The sequence below is a fragment of the Trichechus manatus genome, unplaced genomic scaffold (assembly GCF_000243295.1).
Source record: "Trichechus manatus latirostris isolate Lorelei unplaced genomic scaffold, TriManLat1.0 scaffold00087, whole genome shotgun sequence".
NCBI lineage: Eukaryota > Metazoa > Chordata > Mammalia > Sirenia > Trichechidae > Trichechus > Trichechus manatus.
The window spans coordinates 2216792-2234099 of NW_004444023.1; the positions used below are offsets into that span (position 1 = coordinate 2216792).

The window sequence follows — 17308 nt, forward strand, 5'->3', positions numbered from 1 at the left end:
TCTGCCCTGCAATCCCATTTCTAGAGAGTTTCTTGCAATAAATCCTTGTGTGTGAACACAAGAACATGGGTACAAGGGCACATATACGTGCAAACATGCAGTGCAATGTGAGCAAAAATAGTGGAAACCACCTAAAACTCAACCAACAGGGAAGTGGTTCCATAAAGCAATTTTCAACCTAACAACGGAACTATTATATTGTTCAAAGGGAACAAGGGGTTTCTGAAGGCATTTAGTAAAATATTCTGAAAAAAGAACAACGATTAAAAGACGTAATTGGAACAATGTATGGGATTTGAATAAAGACTGCCGATTACACAACAGTGGTGTATCAGTATTACATTTCCTTATTTTGATAATTGTACTATGGTTATGAAAGAGAATATCCTTGATCTTAAGAGATAGACACTGAAGAATATACAGGTAAAGGGCCATGCTGGATGTGACTTACTCTCAAATGATTCAGGAAAAAGCAATATAGATGGATAGATATCGATATTTTTTGTCGTTGTTAGCTGTCATCAGGTCGGCAACTCATGGGGATCCCATGCACAACAGGACCATTGTGATCCATAGGGTTTTCATTGGCTGATTTTTGGCAGTAGATCGCCAGGCCTTTCTTCCTAGTCCATCTTAGTCTGGAAGCTCCGCTGAAACCTGTTAAGCATCGTAGCAACATACAAGCCTCCAGAAAGGCCTGACGATCTGCTTCAGTTAAGATTACAGCCAAGAAAACCCTATGAAGCAGTTCTACTCTGACACACATGGGGTTGCTATGAGTTGGAATCCACTGGCTGGCAATGGGTTATAACAAACCAAAAAAACCATTGCTGTCCAGTTAGTTCTGACTCATAGCGACCCTATAGGACAGAGTAGACCTGCCCCATAGGATTTCCAAGGCTGTAATCTTTTTTTATTTTTGTTCTTTTCAAGGTGAAATTTGAAATAACTGACAACTATAAACCCCAAATTGTTGCTTCAACCATATGAGTAATTACATTAATTCACATACACCTAGTCAAATTCTGACAAGAAATGAATTGTTATTTTAAATATACTCCATTTGTTCTTGCTGTTTTATATCAATGATATATTTTCTTTCAATTACAGATCCAGAAATATAATACCCTAAGCAGTCTGGTGAAAAGGTCGTCAAAGATTGGATCACGCCGGTCATTCTCCTTCCCCATAAGGCAATTATTGGGGTGGAATGTCGACCACAGTGGTGGAGCTGGACATCTGGTTTCTAAAATCCTCTCTAGCATTTCTTGACCTAGGCATTTGTAATATTCACAATCTCTGAATCTTACTTGAGATGTGTTCATAAAGTAAGGACCCTTGCGATTGCACGGGAGCCCTGGTGGCATAGTGGTTAAAGCACTCGGCTACTAACCAAAAGGTTGGTGGTTTGAACCCACCAACCACTCAGCAGGAGAAAGATGTGGCAGTCTGCTTCTGTAAAGATTACAGCCTTGGGAACCCTATGGGGCAGTTTCACTCTGTCCTCTAGGGTTGCTAGGAGTCAGAATCGACTTGACGGCAGTGGGTTTGGTTTTGGTTTTATGTGAAGAGGGAGGCAGAGATGGGAGTGATGCATCCACAAGCCAAGGAATGCCTGGAGCCACCCGAAACTGGAAGAGGCAAGGAAGGTTTCTCCCTTAGAGCCTTCAGAGGGAGTGCAGCTCTCCTATACAATCACAGGGTCCTTATAAGAGCGAAGCAGAGGCAGATTTGACACAGAAGAAGAACGCAATGTGAAGACTGAAGCAGGATGCTACGCTACTGGCTTTGAAGATGGAGGAAGGGGCCATGAGCCAAGGAATGAAGTTCTAGAAGCTCTCCTCCTGAAGGAACTCAACACCTTGATTTTGGCCTCAGCCCTGGTGGTGCAGTGGTTAAGCGCTTGGCTGCTAACCAAAAGATCAGCAGTACGAACCCACCAGGTGCTTCACAGAAGAAAGATGTGGCAGTCTGCTTCCGTAAAGATTTACAGCCTGAGAAACTCTATGGGGCAGTTCCGCTCTGTCCTATAGGGTCGCTATGAATTGGGATCAACCCGACCACAGTGGGTTTGGTTTTGGTTTTATGTGAAGAGGGAGGCAGAGATGGGAGTGATGCAGCCACAAGCCAAGGAATGCCTGGAGCCACCCGAAACTGGAAAAGGCAAGGAAGGATTCTCCCTAGAGCCTTCAGACAGAGCGCAGCCCTGCTGACACCTGGATTTTGGACTTCTGGCTTCCAGAACCATGAGAGAATAAATCTGTGTTGTTTTAAGCCACCAGGTTTGTGGTATTTTGCTATGGCAGGTATAGGAAACTAATACATGATCCTTCTTCTACTTTGGCTCCAGCACATCTCCCAGAGAACCAGAATGAAGCTGGAACAGACAAGACACAGGCCCCATTTCCAAGTCAGATGGTTGTGGCTCAGGGGATGGCTTCTCCTGCCAACTTCAGAACCTTAACCAGTTTCTGCCAACTCGTAGTGACCCCTTGTGTGCAGAATAGAACTGTGCACATCACAGGGTTTTTAAGGCTGTGACTTTTTGGGAGCAGGTCGCCAGGCCTTTCTTACAAGGTGCCTCTAGGTAAGCTCGAGCCGCCAATCGTTTGGTTAGCGGCTGAGCGAATTAACTGCACTACCCAGGGACTCCTTTCAAAACCCTGTTGTGTTGTTGGGTGCCGTTGAGTCGTTTGTGACTCCTGGCGATCCCATGTGACAGAGTAGAACTGCCCCATAGGGTTTCCTAGGCTGAAATCTTTATCGGAGCAGATTGGCAGGCCTTTCTCCTGTGGAGCCTGTTGCTTAACAGCCAAGAGCTTAACCATTGTGCCGTCAAGGTTCCTTTTCAAAACCCTAGGAACGAAGATTTAACATCCAGATGTGTCCAAGCCCTGGGCCACCTCCACAGACCTGCTTGACCTCTCTGTACCTCAGAGCAACCTGGCTGGAGGCAGGGGGCACAGTCCCTGCTTCCCGGGGCCCTTTGGGAGTCTAGGCTAGCTGGACCCCTGGGCTGCTGTGCAAAAGGAAAGAGAGTGCTCTCGAATGGGGTAACCAAGGCACAGAGAGGGGCTGAGTCCAGACTGGGTCGGGGGGCGAGGGGCTCTTCCAGCTGGCTTCCTCCTCTCTCAGACCAGGGGCTTCCTCAGTGTTCCAAGCCCTGGCCTCCCTTCTCTGACTGGGAGGAGATGGTCAGAGTCCCCCAGTGAGTGTGTGCCCCAAGAAGGGAGCCCAGCAGAGTGTCCAGTGCACTGACCAATCGGAACCCCAGAAAGGGAAGATGGTCATTTCCTCCCCAGCTCTCCGCACCCTCCCTTGGGGCCTTAAAAACCACAGCCCTGTGTGCAGGAGGAACCTTCCATCCACCGAGAGCCCAGGAGACCCGAATATGGTAAGTTCAGACGGGGCATGGACACGGGAACTCTCCACCTTTGTTCCCTCCTTTCTCAACTCCCTTTTTTCTCCAACATTTTCATTCTCTCTCTGTCTCTCCCTTTCCTGCCTCCCTCTGCCCCTCCTCAATCACTCTTCTTCTCCCCTGTTCCTCATCTCAGACTCCAGGGCTGAGATGAAGCTAAGAACTAAGATTATCAAGGGACTGTGGGAGCCACAGCAACCCCACAGGGCTGGAGATCCAAGAACATTTCCCAGGGGAGCAAACCCTTAAGTTGGGTCTTATAAAGATGACTAAGAATTCCACAAGAAGAGAATTCCAGAAAGGAGTTCCAGGTAGCTGGAACCAAAGGGGCAAAGGTTGGGAGGCTGGAGAGAGCCAGTTTGGAGGCACGGCGATGTTACTCTTGTGGAATTTCAGATGTTCTAAATTGTGGAGATGTGGAAACTGAGGCCCAGGCCAGGGCAGAAATGGCATGGGTCCTTCACAGTGGTTGGCAGCAGAACCGGGATGTTCCTTGGCTCCTGTGAGTCTCGGAGGGAGGCCGTCCCCAGGTGAAGTGAGGGTCCCCTCTTACACATCTGTGTCCTGAGGTCTGGGGACCAAGCCAGGCAGGCCGTGGTTTAGCACTTGGAGGCTCAGGTATTGCTTCATCTGGCTGAAAGAGGAAACGGAAAACAAGTTCGATGGACATGGGAGGGGTTTGATGTTGCTTCACCCCCCTCATCCCACCTTTGACATCCAACTTGGGCAAACAGGACTTTCAGAATAGGGCCAACTTATTAGCTTCTTCTTCTTTTTCTTTTCTTCCTTTCTGTAAAATATTCTAAAATACCAAAGGGGATTCAGTGAAAATGCACTCTCCCTGACCACCCCAGAGCCTCAGACCCCTTGTCATTTCCTTCCGAGGTAAACATGATGTCTTAGTCATCTAGTGCTGCTATAACAGAAATACCACAAATGCATGGCTTTAACAAAGAGAAATTTATTCTTTCACAGTCTAGGAGGCTAGAAGTCCAAATTCAGGTCTCCAGCTCCAGAGGAAGGTTGTATCTCTCTGTTGGGCTCTGGGGAAAGGTCCTTGTCATCAATCTAGTCTAGGAGCTTCTCAGCACAGGGACCCAGGTCCAAAGGATGCGCTCCCTCCTGGTTCTTCATTCTTGGTGGTAGGAGGTCCCACTCCTCTCTGATCGATTCTCTCTTTTATATCTCAAAAGAGATTGACACAACATACAACCTAATCCTGTAGATTGAGTGTTGCCTTATTAACATAACTGCCTCTGATCCTGCGTCATTAATATCATAGAGGTAGGATTTACAACATATAGGAAAATCACATCAGATCACAAAATAGCAGACAACCACACAATACCGGGAATCATAGCCTAGTCAAGCTGACACACATTTTTGGGGGACACAATTCAACCCATAACACATGGGTATCAGTTGATGGTGGATCCTATTAATGGAGATTTAGGTTGTTTCTAATATTTGGTCTTTAAAACCAAAACTGCAATGAATATGCCAGTGCTTACATCTTTGTACCCACCCTTTGGGTTTCCAGAATTGTAAATGCTGAATCCAGGGTATGTGCAATTTTTATTTTAACAGAGATTGCCAACATTGTATCAATTTATATTTCCCACCTACATTGCCTGAGAGTGCCTGTTTCCCTATGCCCTCACCTACACAGTTTTATCACACTTTTTCTACTTTTGCCAAATTGAGACGCAGTTCATTCATTGCCTCCTCAAGGGACCTGTAAGCTTGTCTTTTTCACTTGTTATTTTAAATATATTTATGTTTTTTAATGCTTCCAGTTCAGTCTAGTTACTGTCAAGTTGATTCTGACTCATGGTGACCCCCTGTGTGTCAGAGCTGACCTGTGCTCCGTAGGGTTTTCAACGGCTGATTTTTCAGAAGCAGATCACCAGGACTTTCTTCCAAGGTGCCTCTGGGTGGATGCGAACCACAAACCTTTCAACTAGGAGCTGGTTTGCACCACCGAGGGACTTCTTTTTTTTTTTTTTTTTTTCATAATAACAGCTTTCCTGAGGGAGTCAGAGATGCTTTCTGCACATTTTAATAAGCCTGTCATCCTGCCTCAAATTTTAAAAAATTTTACTGTACTTTAGGTGAAAGTTTGCAGTGCAAATTAGTTTCTCGTTCAAAAATGTATACACAAATTGTTTTGTGACACTAGTTGCAATGCATCAGCACTCTCCCCCTTTCCCTTTACACTCCAGGTTCCTAGTGTCCATTTGTCCAGTGTTCCTGTCCCTGCCTGCCTTCTTGTCTTTGCTTTTGGGCAGATGTTACCCATTTGGTTTTATGTATACTTGATTGAACTAAGAAGCACATTCCTCACATGTGTTATTGTTTGTTTCATGCCCTGAAAAAACAAACCCGTTGCCATCGAGTTGATTCTGACTCATAGTGATCCTACAGGACAGAGTAGAACTGCCCCACAGGGTTTCCAAGGAGCAGCTGGTGGATTCGAACTTCCGACCTCTTGGTTAGCAGCCGAGCTCTTAACCACTGTGCCACGAGGGGTCCCTCCTGTTTGTTTCATAGGCCTGTCTAATCTTTGGCTGAAAGGTAGACTTTGGGAGTAGCTTCAGTTCTGAGTTAGCAGGATAACCGGGGCGGGGGGGGGGTCATAGTTTCAGGGGTTCCTCCAGTCTCTGTCAGACCAGTAAGTCTGGTCTTTTTTTGTGAATTTGGATTTTTTTCTATATTTTTCTCCCACTCTGTCTGGGACCTCCATTATGATCCCTGTCAGAGCGGTTGGTGGTGGTAGCTGGGCACCATCTAGTTCTTCTGGGCTCAAGCTGGTGGAGGCTGTGGTTCATGTGGTCCATTAGTCCTTTGGGCTAATATTTTCCTTGTGTCTTTGGTTTTCTTCATTCTCCTTTGCTCTGGACAGGATGGGACCAATAGATGCATCTTAGATGGCCACTCACAAGCTTTTAAGACCCCAGACACTACTCACCAAAGTAGGATGTTGAACATTTTCTTTACAAGCTATGTTATACCAGTGGACCTAGATGTCCCCCGAGACCATGATCCCTGGCCCTCAGCCCCAGTAACTCAGTCCCTCAATGTGCTTGGATGTGTCTAGGAAGCTTCTATGACTTTGCCTTGGTCAAATTGTGCTGACTTCCCCTTTATTGTGTATTGTCCCAGGGACTCCTTTTTAATACTCAGGGATTTTTAATTACAAAGGTTGTGTGAATTAAAGAAGATAAATCTGAGTTGAAGTGCCTGCCCCCATCCTTGTATCCCATTTTTCAGAGGTAACAACCTATAACGGTTTTATGTGGTTCTGGGGATGGATTGTTTAAATACATCCTGTCCATATGGGAACAGGGAAGGCGGATGTTTAAGAAGAAAGCAGACTTGGCCTTTCACGTGTCTCCTGGCTCTGACAGCTTTCCGAAGTGGATCTGTTATTTCCACTTTAATAGGAGAACAGTTGGCAGGACTTTCCCCATCGGAAAGATGGAGAAACTGAAGCCCAGGCAGGGAAGAGGCTGGGAAAGTGTTCACCAGTTGCTCCTCCCATACACCAGCTGCACGATTGTGGACAAGTTATGTCTCTTCCCTGTGCCCTCAAGTCCTTCATCTTTTCCCCCTCTTTTTGCCCATTACCCTCATCCAGGTCTCCAACATCATTGACCTGGATCTGCACCCCAGTCTCTTCTCTGGTTCTCCTGTCTCTGAGTTCACCTTCAAAGTGGCCAGAGGGGATCTTTATAGATAGAAAATCTAACCTAGCACCTCTCCAGCTCAAAGACCATCTATGGCTCCCTATTGCCCCCAAATAAAATACAAATTCTTTAATATGGCATCTGCAGACCTTTCCAACCTCATCTTGGCTGCCTGCCAGCCATCTCACCTTCTTTCTTCTTCTGGTGTATAGCATCGCCCTCTTACCCTGGCACCTTCTGCCTGGAATGTGTACCCCTCCTTCCATACTTTTTGGCCTGTTAGCCACTCAATGACAGGGCTCTGGAGTTCAACTCTTGGAATTGGTCTCCTGTCTCTGCTACTTGCTAATTGTGAGATCTTAGAAAGGTCTCTCTCTCTTTTATTGTGCTTTAGGTGAAGGTTTACAGAGCAAATTAGTCTCTCATTAAACAATTAATACACATATTGTTTTGTGACATTGGTTGCCAACCCTGTGACATGTCAGCACTCTCCCCTCTTGACCTTGGAGTCCCGGTTTCCATTCGTCCAGCTTTCCTGTTCCCTCCTGCCTTCTTGTCCTTGCCTCTGGGCTGGTGTGCCCATTTAGTCCGTATACATGGTTGAACTATGTGTATTGCTGTTTGTTTTATAAGCCTGTCTAATCTTTGGCTGAAGGGTGAACCTCAGGAGTGACTTCAGTATGAGTTAAAAGGATGTTCAGGGGCCATTGAAAAGGTGTTTTAACCCCTTTGTAGCCTCATTTTTTTCATCTGTAAAATGGGTGTTGCCATAGCACCTACCTCATAAGGTTGTTATGTGGATTAAATGAGATAATACATGAAAAGTGCTTAGAATGGAGCTTGGCAATTATCATTGCATTATCGTAAGTACCTTGTCCTCTCCTTCATTCTGTTCTTATCAGATCCAGTCACTTCTCCTCACTGTCTCTGCCCTAGTCCAAGCCACCTGTCCCTCACTTCACCTGGACAATCCCAATCTCTTCTTCTTGGCTTCTCTGCAAACCATGTAACAGGCAAGCGTTTTTTTTAAACAGGAAAATATTCATCATACGAACAATAATAGTACCCAGTCTTCAAGGTTGTGACGTAGGTAATTAGCAAACCAACAAGGTCCCTGGGTGGCACAGATGGTTTGCTCCCGACTATTAACCCAAAACCATCTGTGCCACTCAGGGACCTTGTTGGTTTGCTCCCGACTATTAACCCAAAAAGGAGCCCTGGTGGCACCACAGTTAAGCACTCAGCTGCTAACTGAAATGTGGATGGTTCAAATCCGCCAGTAGCTCTTCAGGAGAAAGATGTGGCAGTCAGCTTCTGTAAAGATTTCAGCCTTGGAAACCCTATGGGGCAGTTCTACTCTGTCCTATAGGATTGCTATGAGTTGGAATCGACTCGACGGCAATGGTTTTACTAGCCTAAAGGTTGGCAGTTCCAACTCACCCGGTGGTGCTGCAGAAGTAAGGCCTGGCAATCTGCTTCCGTTAAGATTACAGCCAAGAAAGCCCTATGGGGCAGTTCCACTCTGACACACATGGGATTGACATGAGCAGGAATCGACTCGATGGTAACTAACAACAACAACAAGCGAACCAACATCATGTCCAAGGGGAAGCATTTAGAACAGTGCCTGGCACTTAGGAATCCCTTGGTGACCCTTGGGGCCTGTGCTGTCCCTTATGGTAGCCACTAGCCACATGTGGCTATTGAAATTGAATTAAAATGGCATAAAATGAAAAGTTCAGTCCCTCAGATACCTGGGCCACATTTCTAGACTCAATGGACGGTGACAACTTAGAACATTTCCATTATTGCATTTTTCTTCCTCCAGGAGACTTCTCCTGACCCCATCTCGGCTGGGCTCTCTGTTGAAACCTTTCATTTCTCATCACAGTTGATAAGTTTATCTCTCCTTGTAGACCTTAAGGGTTCCTGGGTGGTGCAAATGGTTTGCCCTTGACTATTAACCAAAAGGTGGATGGTTCGAACCCACCCAGCGGCACTGTGGAAGAAAGGCCTGGTGATCTGTTTCCATAGAGATTCCAGCCAAGAAAGCCCTATGGAGCTCAGTTCTACTCTGTAACACACAGGGACTCCGTGAGTAGGAACTGACTGATGGCAATGGGTTTGGTTTGGTAGATCTTAACCTCTGTGACGATGGGGCCAGGTATGCCACGAACCAGTCCTGAACCCGTTAATATTTCTTGAATGAAGAAATGTTCTTAGACTCTTAACCAGTAAAACCAGTTGCCGTCCAGTTGATTTCCACTCATGGCGACTGCACGTGTGTCAGAGTGGAACCGTGCTCCATAGGGTTTTCAGTGGCTGATTTTTCGGAAGTAGATGGCCAGGGCTTTCTTCTGAGGCTTCTCCGGGTGAAGAGAACCTCCAATCTTTCCGTTAGCAGCCAAGTGCATTAACTGTTTGCACCACCCAGGACTCTAGAATCTTTCTTAGGCTCCTAGAATAGAAACACAAATTCTCTTTTACAATATTCATTTTTTTGAATGGGCAACACATCCACATGATTCTGCATTCAAGAAGAACAAAAGCATATACAAGAAAAGCTTTCTACCAATGCCCCGGTTCTCCTCCCCAGATGCAACCATCCTTACAAGTTTTTTTGTGTCTCCTTCTGGAGCTAGGCTGTGCACACATAAGTAAACACACACAGATACACACACACACACGTAGAAAGAGAGTGAGAGTTTTCCTCCTTTTGTAACTAGCATGCTTTACACACTGTTCTGTCTCTTGCTTTTTCTACTTCACAGTAGATCTTGGATATCTTTCTACATCAGCACATAAAGAACTTCCTCATTTTTTTTTTTAGATGTTGTTAGCTGCCATGGAGTCAGCCCCAAACTTATGGCGACACCATGAACAAGAGAACAAAACGTTGCTCTGTCCTGAGCTATCCCCATGATCACTTGCAAGTCAGACCATTGTGCTCCATAGGGTTTTCATTGGCTGATTTTCAGAAGCAGATGGCCAGGCCTTTCTTCCTAGTCTTAGTCTGGAAGTTCTGTCGCAACCTGTTGAGCATCATAGCAACACACAAGCCTCCACTGACAGATGGGTGGTAGCTGCGCATGAGGTGCGTTGGCCAGGAATCAAACCTGGGTCTCTCGCATGGAAGGTGAGAATTCTACCACTTAACCACCATATAGCTGTACAGTATTCTGCTACCTTGGGTGGACCATCATTCATTTAGCGAGTCCCCTCTTGCTGGACACTTTGGTTGCGTCTGGTTTCTGTTGAAATGCTGTAGCGCAAACCTTGTGTCTCATTTGCATCAGGAAGCTCCTGCCAACCACAGGGTGCTGGCATCAGCACCTTTTTCTGCGCTTGTGAAGTCAGCGAGAGCAAAGGACCGAGTGAGCTCATGCCAGGAAAGGAGTGTCGTCAGCTGATGAGAGGGCCAGGTGGGGAAGCTCCTCTTTTAGGGCCTGAGTCACCCAGCAGTCAGGGCAAAGCCAGCAGAGGCAAAAGTTACCTTCAGGCATCTTATCTAAGGGGGAACAGTCAAAAGTATTTAACAATGGCTAAGATTGGTAGGAAGGAGTCCTGATGTTTTGGTTGTTACTAGGTGCCATTGAGTCAGTTCCTACTCATAGTGACCCCGTGTACAACAGAACAAAACAGTGCGCAGTCCTGCACCATCCTCGTAATTGTTGCTATGCTTGAGCCCATTGTTGCAGCCACTGTGTCCATCCATCTCCTTGAGGGTCTTCCTCTTTTTCAATGACCCTCTACATTACCAAGCATGATGTCTTTCTTCAGGGACTGGTCCCTCCTGATAACATGTCCAAAGTATGAGACACGAAGTCTCACCATCCTCGCTTCTAAGGAGCATTCTGGCTGTACTTCTTCCAAGACAGATTTGTTGGTTCTTCTGGCAGTCCATGGTATATTCGATATTCTTTGCCAACACCATAATTCAAAGGCATCAATTCTTCTTCGGTTTTCTTATTCATTGTCCAGCTTTTGCATGCATATGAGGCGATTGCAAATATCATGGCTTGGGTCAGGTGCACCTTAGTCCTCAAAGTAACTGCTTTTTAACCCTTTAAAGAGGTCTTTTGCAGAAAATTTGCTCAATGCAATATGTTGTTTGATTTCTTGACGGCTGCTTCCATGGGCGTTGACTGTAGATCCAAGTAAAATGAAATCCTTGACAACTTCAGTTTTTTCTCTGTTTATCATGATGTTGCTTATTGGTTTGAACCACTGGTGGCACAGTGCTTAAGTGCTAACTGAAAGGTCAGCAGTTCAAACCTACCAGCTGCTCTGCGGGAGAAACACGTGGCATTCTGCTCCCATGAAGATTACAGCCTGGGAAACCCTATGGGGCTGTTCTACTCTGTCACATGGGGTTGTTATGAGTCGAAATTGGCTCGTTGGCAATGGGTTGGGTTGTTTTTTTTTTAAGGTTGGTGGTTTGAACCCACCCAGCGGGTCCACAGGAGAAAGACCTGGCTATGTGCTCCCGTAAAGAGTAGCCGAGAAAACCCTATGGGGCAATTCTACTCTGTGACGTGGGGTCGCTATGAGTCGAAACCGACTCAATGGCACCCAACAGCAACAACAAGGCACGGGGCCCCCCTAACCAGGGTCTAGGGTCTTCTCTTACTGTGCCTAGCATTAACTCTTTAGTGGCTGAAGCATGGGGAATTGGGGTTGTCCTAGGGTGGAGGGCAGGGCAGCCAGGGTGCTGGGTGATAGGTTCTAGGGTGGGGGATCAGGGTAGAGGTTATTTGCCAATGGAAATATTTCAAAAGTCCTCACTTTCTATTTTGAAATAATTTTAAACTTACATAGAAAAGTTGTAAGAATAGCACAGAGAACTCCCATATACACTTTACCCAAACCAAAAAGAAATCTGTTGCCATAGTGTCGATCTCGATTCACGCGACCCCATGTGTGTGAGAGCAGAGTTGTGCTCCATCGGGTTTTCATGGCTGTGACCTTTCAAAAGTAGACTGCCAGGTGTTTCTTCTCAGGCGCCTCTGGGTAAGTTCGAACTGCCAAGTTTTTGGTTAGCCGCTGAGTGCTCAACCGTTTGCGCCACCCTGGGACCCTCGGCACATAGTAAGTGTTCAGTAAATACTGGCTCTGCTTTAGTATGAACAGTCCGTGGCCTGTGTGGGGACTTTTCTGCCATGTCTGACACCTCTAGGGCACAGACCTGCCTTTAAAGCTTGCTCCAGCCTCCTTATCGCCCTGGGTAGCCACTTACAGATGAAGCATAGAGCTGACCATCTACCTCAACAGGTGCAAGGCAGGAAAAGGGGGTTATAGTGGTGGTGGTGGCGTGGGGAGGCTGCGTACGAACATCACCTCAGTTTGTTGTGATATTAAACATATTTAACAGCAGTATGTCATGGGTACTGACCAATCAGAATGAATAGTGGCCATAGTGTTGCGGTTTACCAGTTGCCATGGAGCCAGTTCCAACTCATGGTGACCCATGTGTGTCAGAGTTGAACTGCGCTCCATAGGGTTCTCAATGGCTGATTTTTCAGAATTAGATTGCCAGGCCTTTCTTCTGAGGTGCCTCTGGGTGGACTCAAATCTCTAACCTTTCAGTTAGCAGTCAAGCTTGTTAACTGTTTGCACCACCCGGGGGCTTCCAGCATTGCAGTAGGGCTATGCATTAACCATTTGGCTGCTGGATCATGGGGCACCCAGGGGCTTCAGGGAAGGGGTCAGGATGGCAGAGGGCTGTCTGGGAAGTAGCTCTTACCAATCAGTATGGAAGCATTTTAATATTTTAATAGCTGGTATGGTTCCTGGGAAGGAGCCCTGGTGGTGCAGTGGTTAAGGGCTCGGCTGCTAACCTAAAGGTCAGAGGTTCAAACCCACAGCCGCTCCTCGGGAGAAAGATGTGACAGTCTGCTTCCGTAAAGATTTACAGCTTTGGAAACCCTGTGGGGCAGTTCTTCTCTGTCCTATAGGGATGCTATGAGTTGGAATTGACTCGATGGCAATGGGGATGGTTCCTGGGTGGTGCAAGCGGTTTGCGCTCGACTACTAACTGAAGATTGGTGGTTCGAATCTACCCAGTGGTGCCATGGAAGAAAGGGCCTATGATCTGCTTCTATAAATATTGTTGTTGATGTTGTGTGCCATTGAGTTGATTTTATACAGATTATAGGCAAGAAAACCCTAGGGAGCAGTTTTGCTCTGACACCAACAGGGTCACCATGAGTCAGAATCGACAAGACAGCAATGGGTTTAGTTTTTTTTTTTTTTGGTATGACCAGTGCAGCTGTGGCTGAGCCCTCAGCATCCTCACTTCATGGGAGACACCTAGGGCTCACAGAGGTGGTATGATGGATCCAAAGTCATGTGTCCCCAGACTTATACCCTTCCTGCCTCTCTGATTCCCCCCAGGACACAATGAACACTAACATCACTGACTACTATGATTATGATGACACGACCCTGTATCCCGAAGAGCCCGTGGATGGGCCTCGCAAACCCCTAAAGATGGAGACTCTGGATACGATCGCTCTTTTCATCTTCACTCTTGTTTTCCTGGTGGGAGTGCCAGGCAACGCCTTGGTTGTCTGGGTGACAGGGTCCGAGGCCAGGCGGGCCATCAACGCCATCTGGTTTCTCAACCTGGCGGTGGCTGACCTCCTCTCCTGCCTGGCACTGCCCATCCTGTTTACCTCCATTATCCTGCACAGCCACTGGCCTTTCGGGGATGCTGCCTGCCGCATCCTACCCTCCCTCATCCTGCTCAACATGTACGCCAGCATCTTGCTCCTGGCTGCCATCAGCGCAGACCGCTTTCTGCTGGTGTTCAATCCCATCTGGTGCCAGAACTTCCGAGGGGCTCGTCTGGCCTGGACGGCCTGTGGAGTGGCCTGGGTCCTAGCCTTGCTACTGACGATCCCTTCCTTCCTGTACCGGGTGGTGAACGTTGAGCATTACCCAGTCAAGTTCATATGTGGCCTCAATTATAGTAGAGACAAACATAAGGAGGTGATGGTGGCCAGCGTGCGGCTGATAGTGGGCTTCCTGTGTCCGCTGATCATCCTTTCGGTCTGTTACACCTTCCTCCTGCTGCGCTCCTGGAGCCGAAAGGCCACGCGCTCCATGAAGACGCTCAAGGTGGTGGTGGCTGTGGTCAGCAGCTTCTTTGTCTTCTGGCTGCCCTACCAGGTGACCGGGATGTTACTGGCCTTACATGACAGTGACTCTGAAATCTTTAGAAAAGTAAAGAGGATGGACGCCCTGTGCATTTCCTTGGCCTACATCAACTGCTGTATCAACCCCATCATCTACGTAGTTGCTGGGAAGGGCTTCCATACCCTATACCGCAAATCTTTGCGCTCCATACTCCGGAATGTGTTGACCGAGGACTCCGTGGGCAGGGAGAGCAAGTCCTTCACACGCTCCACAGTGGACACCACGACCGAGAAGACCGAGGCGGTGTAAGGGGAGGCCACCCAGACCACCATCTACTTGGTGCGCCATCTTCCTGTCCGGCCCTGTCCGGCCCAGGCATTTTAACTCAGTCCTTGGGGCGATGGTCTTGTTTTGGTTCATGCTCTTCCATTCCTTCTGCCTTTCTCAGGTTCATCCTTCCTCTTTCAGGCTAACTCTTCTCATTCTTTCTCACTTCCAAGATTAACCCATTCTTCTATGGATACCCAAGGAGTCCTGGTAGTGCAATGGCTAAACGCTCAGCTACTAACCAAAACGTTGGTGGTTCTAAGCCACCCAGCGACTCCATGGGAGAAAGACCTGGCAATCTGCTCCCGTAAAGATTACAGCCTAGAAAACCCTATGGGGCAGTTCTACTCTGTCATATGGGGTTGCTATGCATCGAAAATTGACTTGACGCCATCCAACTACTTTGGCCGCCCAGTTTTTCTTTCCATTCAAGGCTTACCAATGCATGTAGAATAGCTTCATCCATCAATGTGATTGTGTAATGCATATAAAAACTTTAGAATGGTACATTCTATTATTTCAGATAATATACTGTAGAACTTTAGTTTTATTATTATTATTGTGGTAAATACATGTATAACAAAACATTTACCATTGAAACATTATTTTTTTTTAGTGTGGCAAAAATATACAGACCAAAACATTTGCCAATACAACTTAAACAGTTTTTACATGTACAATTCCATTCATCATGCTGCGTGACCATCACCACTAACCGTTTCCAAATTTTTCCATCACCTTTAACAGAAACTCAGTGTTTTGTAAGCAAATAGTTTTTTTTTTAATAATTATATGTTTATTTTATAGAGGTTTAGAAAAAAAATGTAACTGGCACCCCAGAAGTTATTCTCGTTTAGGACCAAGCAAAAGTACCTAGACCTATTTAACTCTTTTCCCCAAACTCTAAACTTTAGTGTCAAACTTGTGATTGACGATGATAACAGTTTGTAAATTTGAATTTCAAGTAGATTATTCATGATTCAGCAGAAACAAAACTTGGTAAATTGAGTTTGCTGCTTCCAGATGATGCAGAGTAACTTGGTCCATGGGGGTCGAATGGTCTAAACTATATAGGGTATGTCAGTTATTCGAAATTCAAATTATAATAATTAACTTTCCATTGCTTTCTTTTCCACAGAAATATAGGTTTTGTAAAAATTAAAACATTCACTGTTAACAATAAACCAATGTCAATAAGCATAAATAAAAAAAAGTACATAGGTCTATTTAAACTTTTAATTGATTTAAAGACAAGCATTAAGTTAAAATGCTATTTAATTGAAGGAAAAAAAGGATTAAGTAAAACGAGGTTCTGTGGTTATGGGAAAAAGCATGAAGAAGAAAGGGTAACAGGCAGAAATACATTTAATGGTCACCTCCGAACTGGGTGGCAGGGAAATTTTACTTTTGTTTTAGTCCTTTGGGCTAGTATTTTTCTTGCGTCTTTGGTTTTCTTCATTCTCTTTGCTCCTGGTGGGATGGGACCAATAGATGTATCTTAGATGGCCACTCGCAAGCTTTTAAGACCCCAGATGCTACTCACCAAAGTGGCATGTAAAATATTTCCTTTATAAACTATGTTATGCCCATGGACCTAGATGTCCCAAGACAGAAATTTTACTTTTTATTTTGTAAATTTATTTTCTTTGAATATTGTTTAATTAGAAACTTTTTATTTTGAGATCATTGTACATTCATGTCAGTGTTAAAAATAAAATTTTCACAAAATTAATTGTGTGTATAAACTCATAAGCTTTACTTTTCAGTTCATAAACCGAGGACTGTCCGGCGTGGAAGTCAGACAAGAGTTCTGAAGCGTGATAAAAGCACAAGGCTTTTGTAACAGCAGACACCCAGAAACAAGGAAGCTATGCTGGGCAAATTGCTGATTGGCTGGCGGGCACTTTCTTTCCTTATTTCGTATTAAGGGGAAATTTTGAACTAGGTTGAATGGAGCAGGCAAATCCTGATTGGCTAGCTTGGGTTTCCGTTTCCGGGAGAGTCAATTGATTGCCTTGGATTTCTGCTCCTGCAAGGTTAGGCAGTTATAAGAAATAGAAATTTAGATTTCAGTTTGCTGATGTGGGGCTCAGCACAAGTGAAACTCCATTTTGGGCATGACGCACAATGGTTAAGGGCTTGGCTGCTAACTGAAAGGTTGGCAGTTGGAACCCACCAGCCGCTCAGTGGGAGAAAGACCTGGTGATCTGTTTCTGTAAAGATTGCGGCTTTGGAAACCTTATGGGCAGTTCTACTCTGTTCTATAGGATTACTATGAGCCAGAATTGACTGGAGGACAATGGGTTTGGTTTTTTTGGTTTTGATATTCAGGTTAGGAGCCCTGGTGGTGTGTTGCTTAAGTGCTTAGCTGCTAGCTGAAAGGTCAGTGGTTTGAACCCACCCGGTGGGCTCTGTGGGAGAAAAGACCTAGCAATCTGCTCCCATAAAGATTACAGCCTAGAAACCCTATGGGACAGATTTACTCTGTCCGGTACCGTCACTATGAGTCAGAATCGACTGGAGGGTACCTAACCACCACCACAGCAACACAGTCAGTTTAACATAAGCAATAATACAAAGAGATCCTGGGTACTCTTTATCCAGTTCCCCCCAATGGTAGAAACCAGTTGCCATCTAGTCAATTCCAACACGTGGCAACCCAATGTGTGCAGAGTAGAACTGCGCTCCATGGGTTTCTAACGCTGTGGCCTTTCAGAAGCAGCTCTCCTGGACTTTC

The 17308-nt window shown here is 45.9% G+C and overlaps 1 protein-coding gene across 1 annotated transcript; it reads left to right on the forward strand.

Moving 5' to 3' along the window:
- Window positions 1-3338: 3338 nt before the first annotated feature.
- Window positions 3339-16094, forward strand: C5AR1 (complement C5a receptor 1). Its single transcript, XM_023736258.1, has 2 exons — window positions 3339-3394; window positions 13501-16094. The coding sequence occupies exons 1-2, from the start codon at window positions 3392-3394 to the stop codon at window positions 14551-14553; spliced, it is 1056 nt and encodes a 351-aa protein (XP_023592026.1). The 5' UTR covers window positions 3339-3391; the 3' UTR covers window positions 14554-16094.
- The last annotated feature ends 1214 nt before the right edge of the window (window positions 16095-17308 follow it).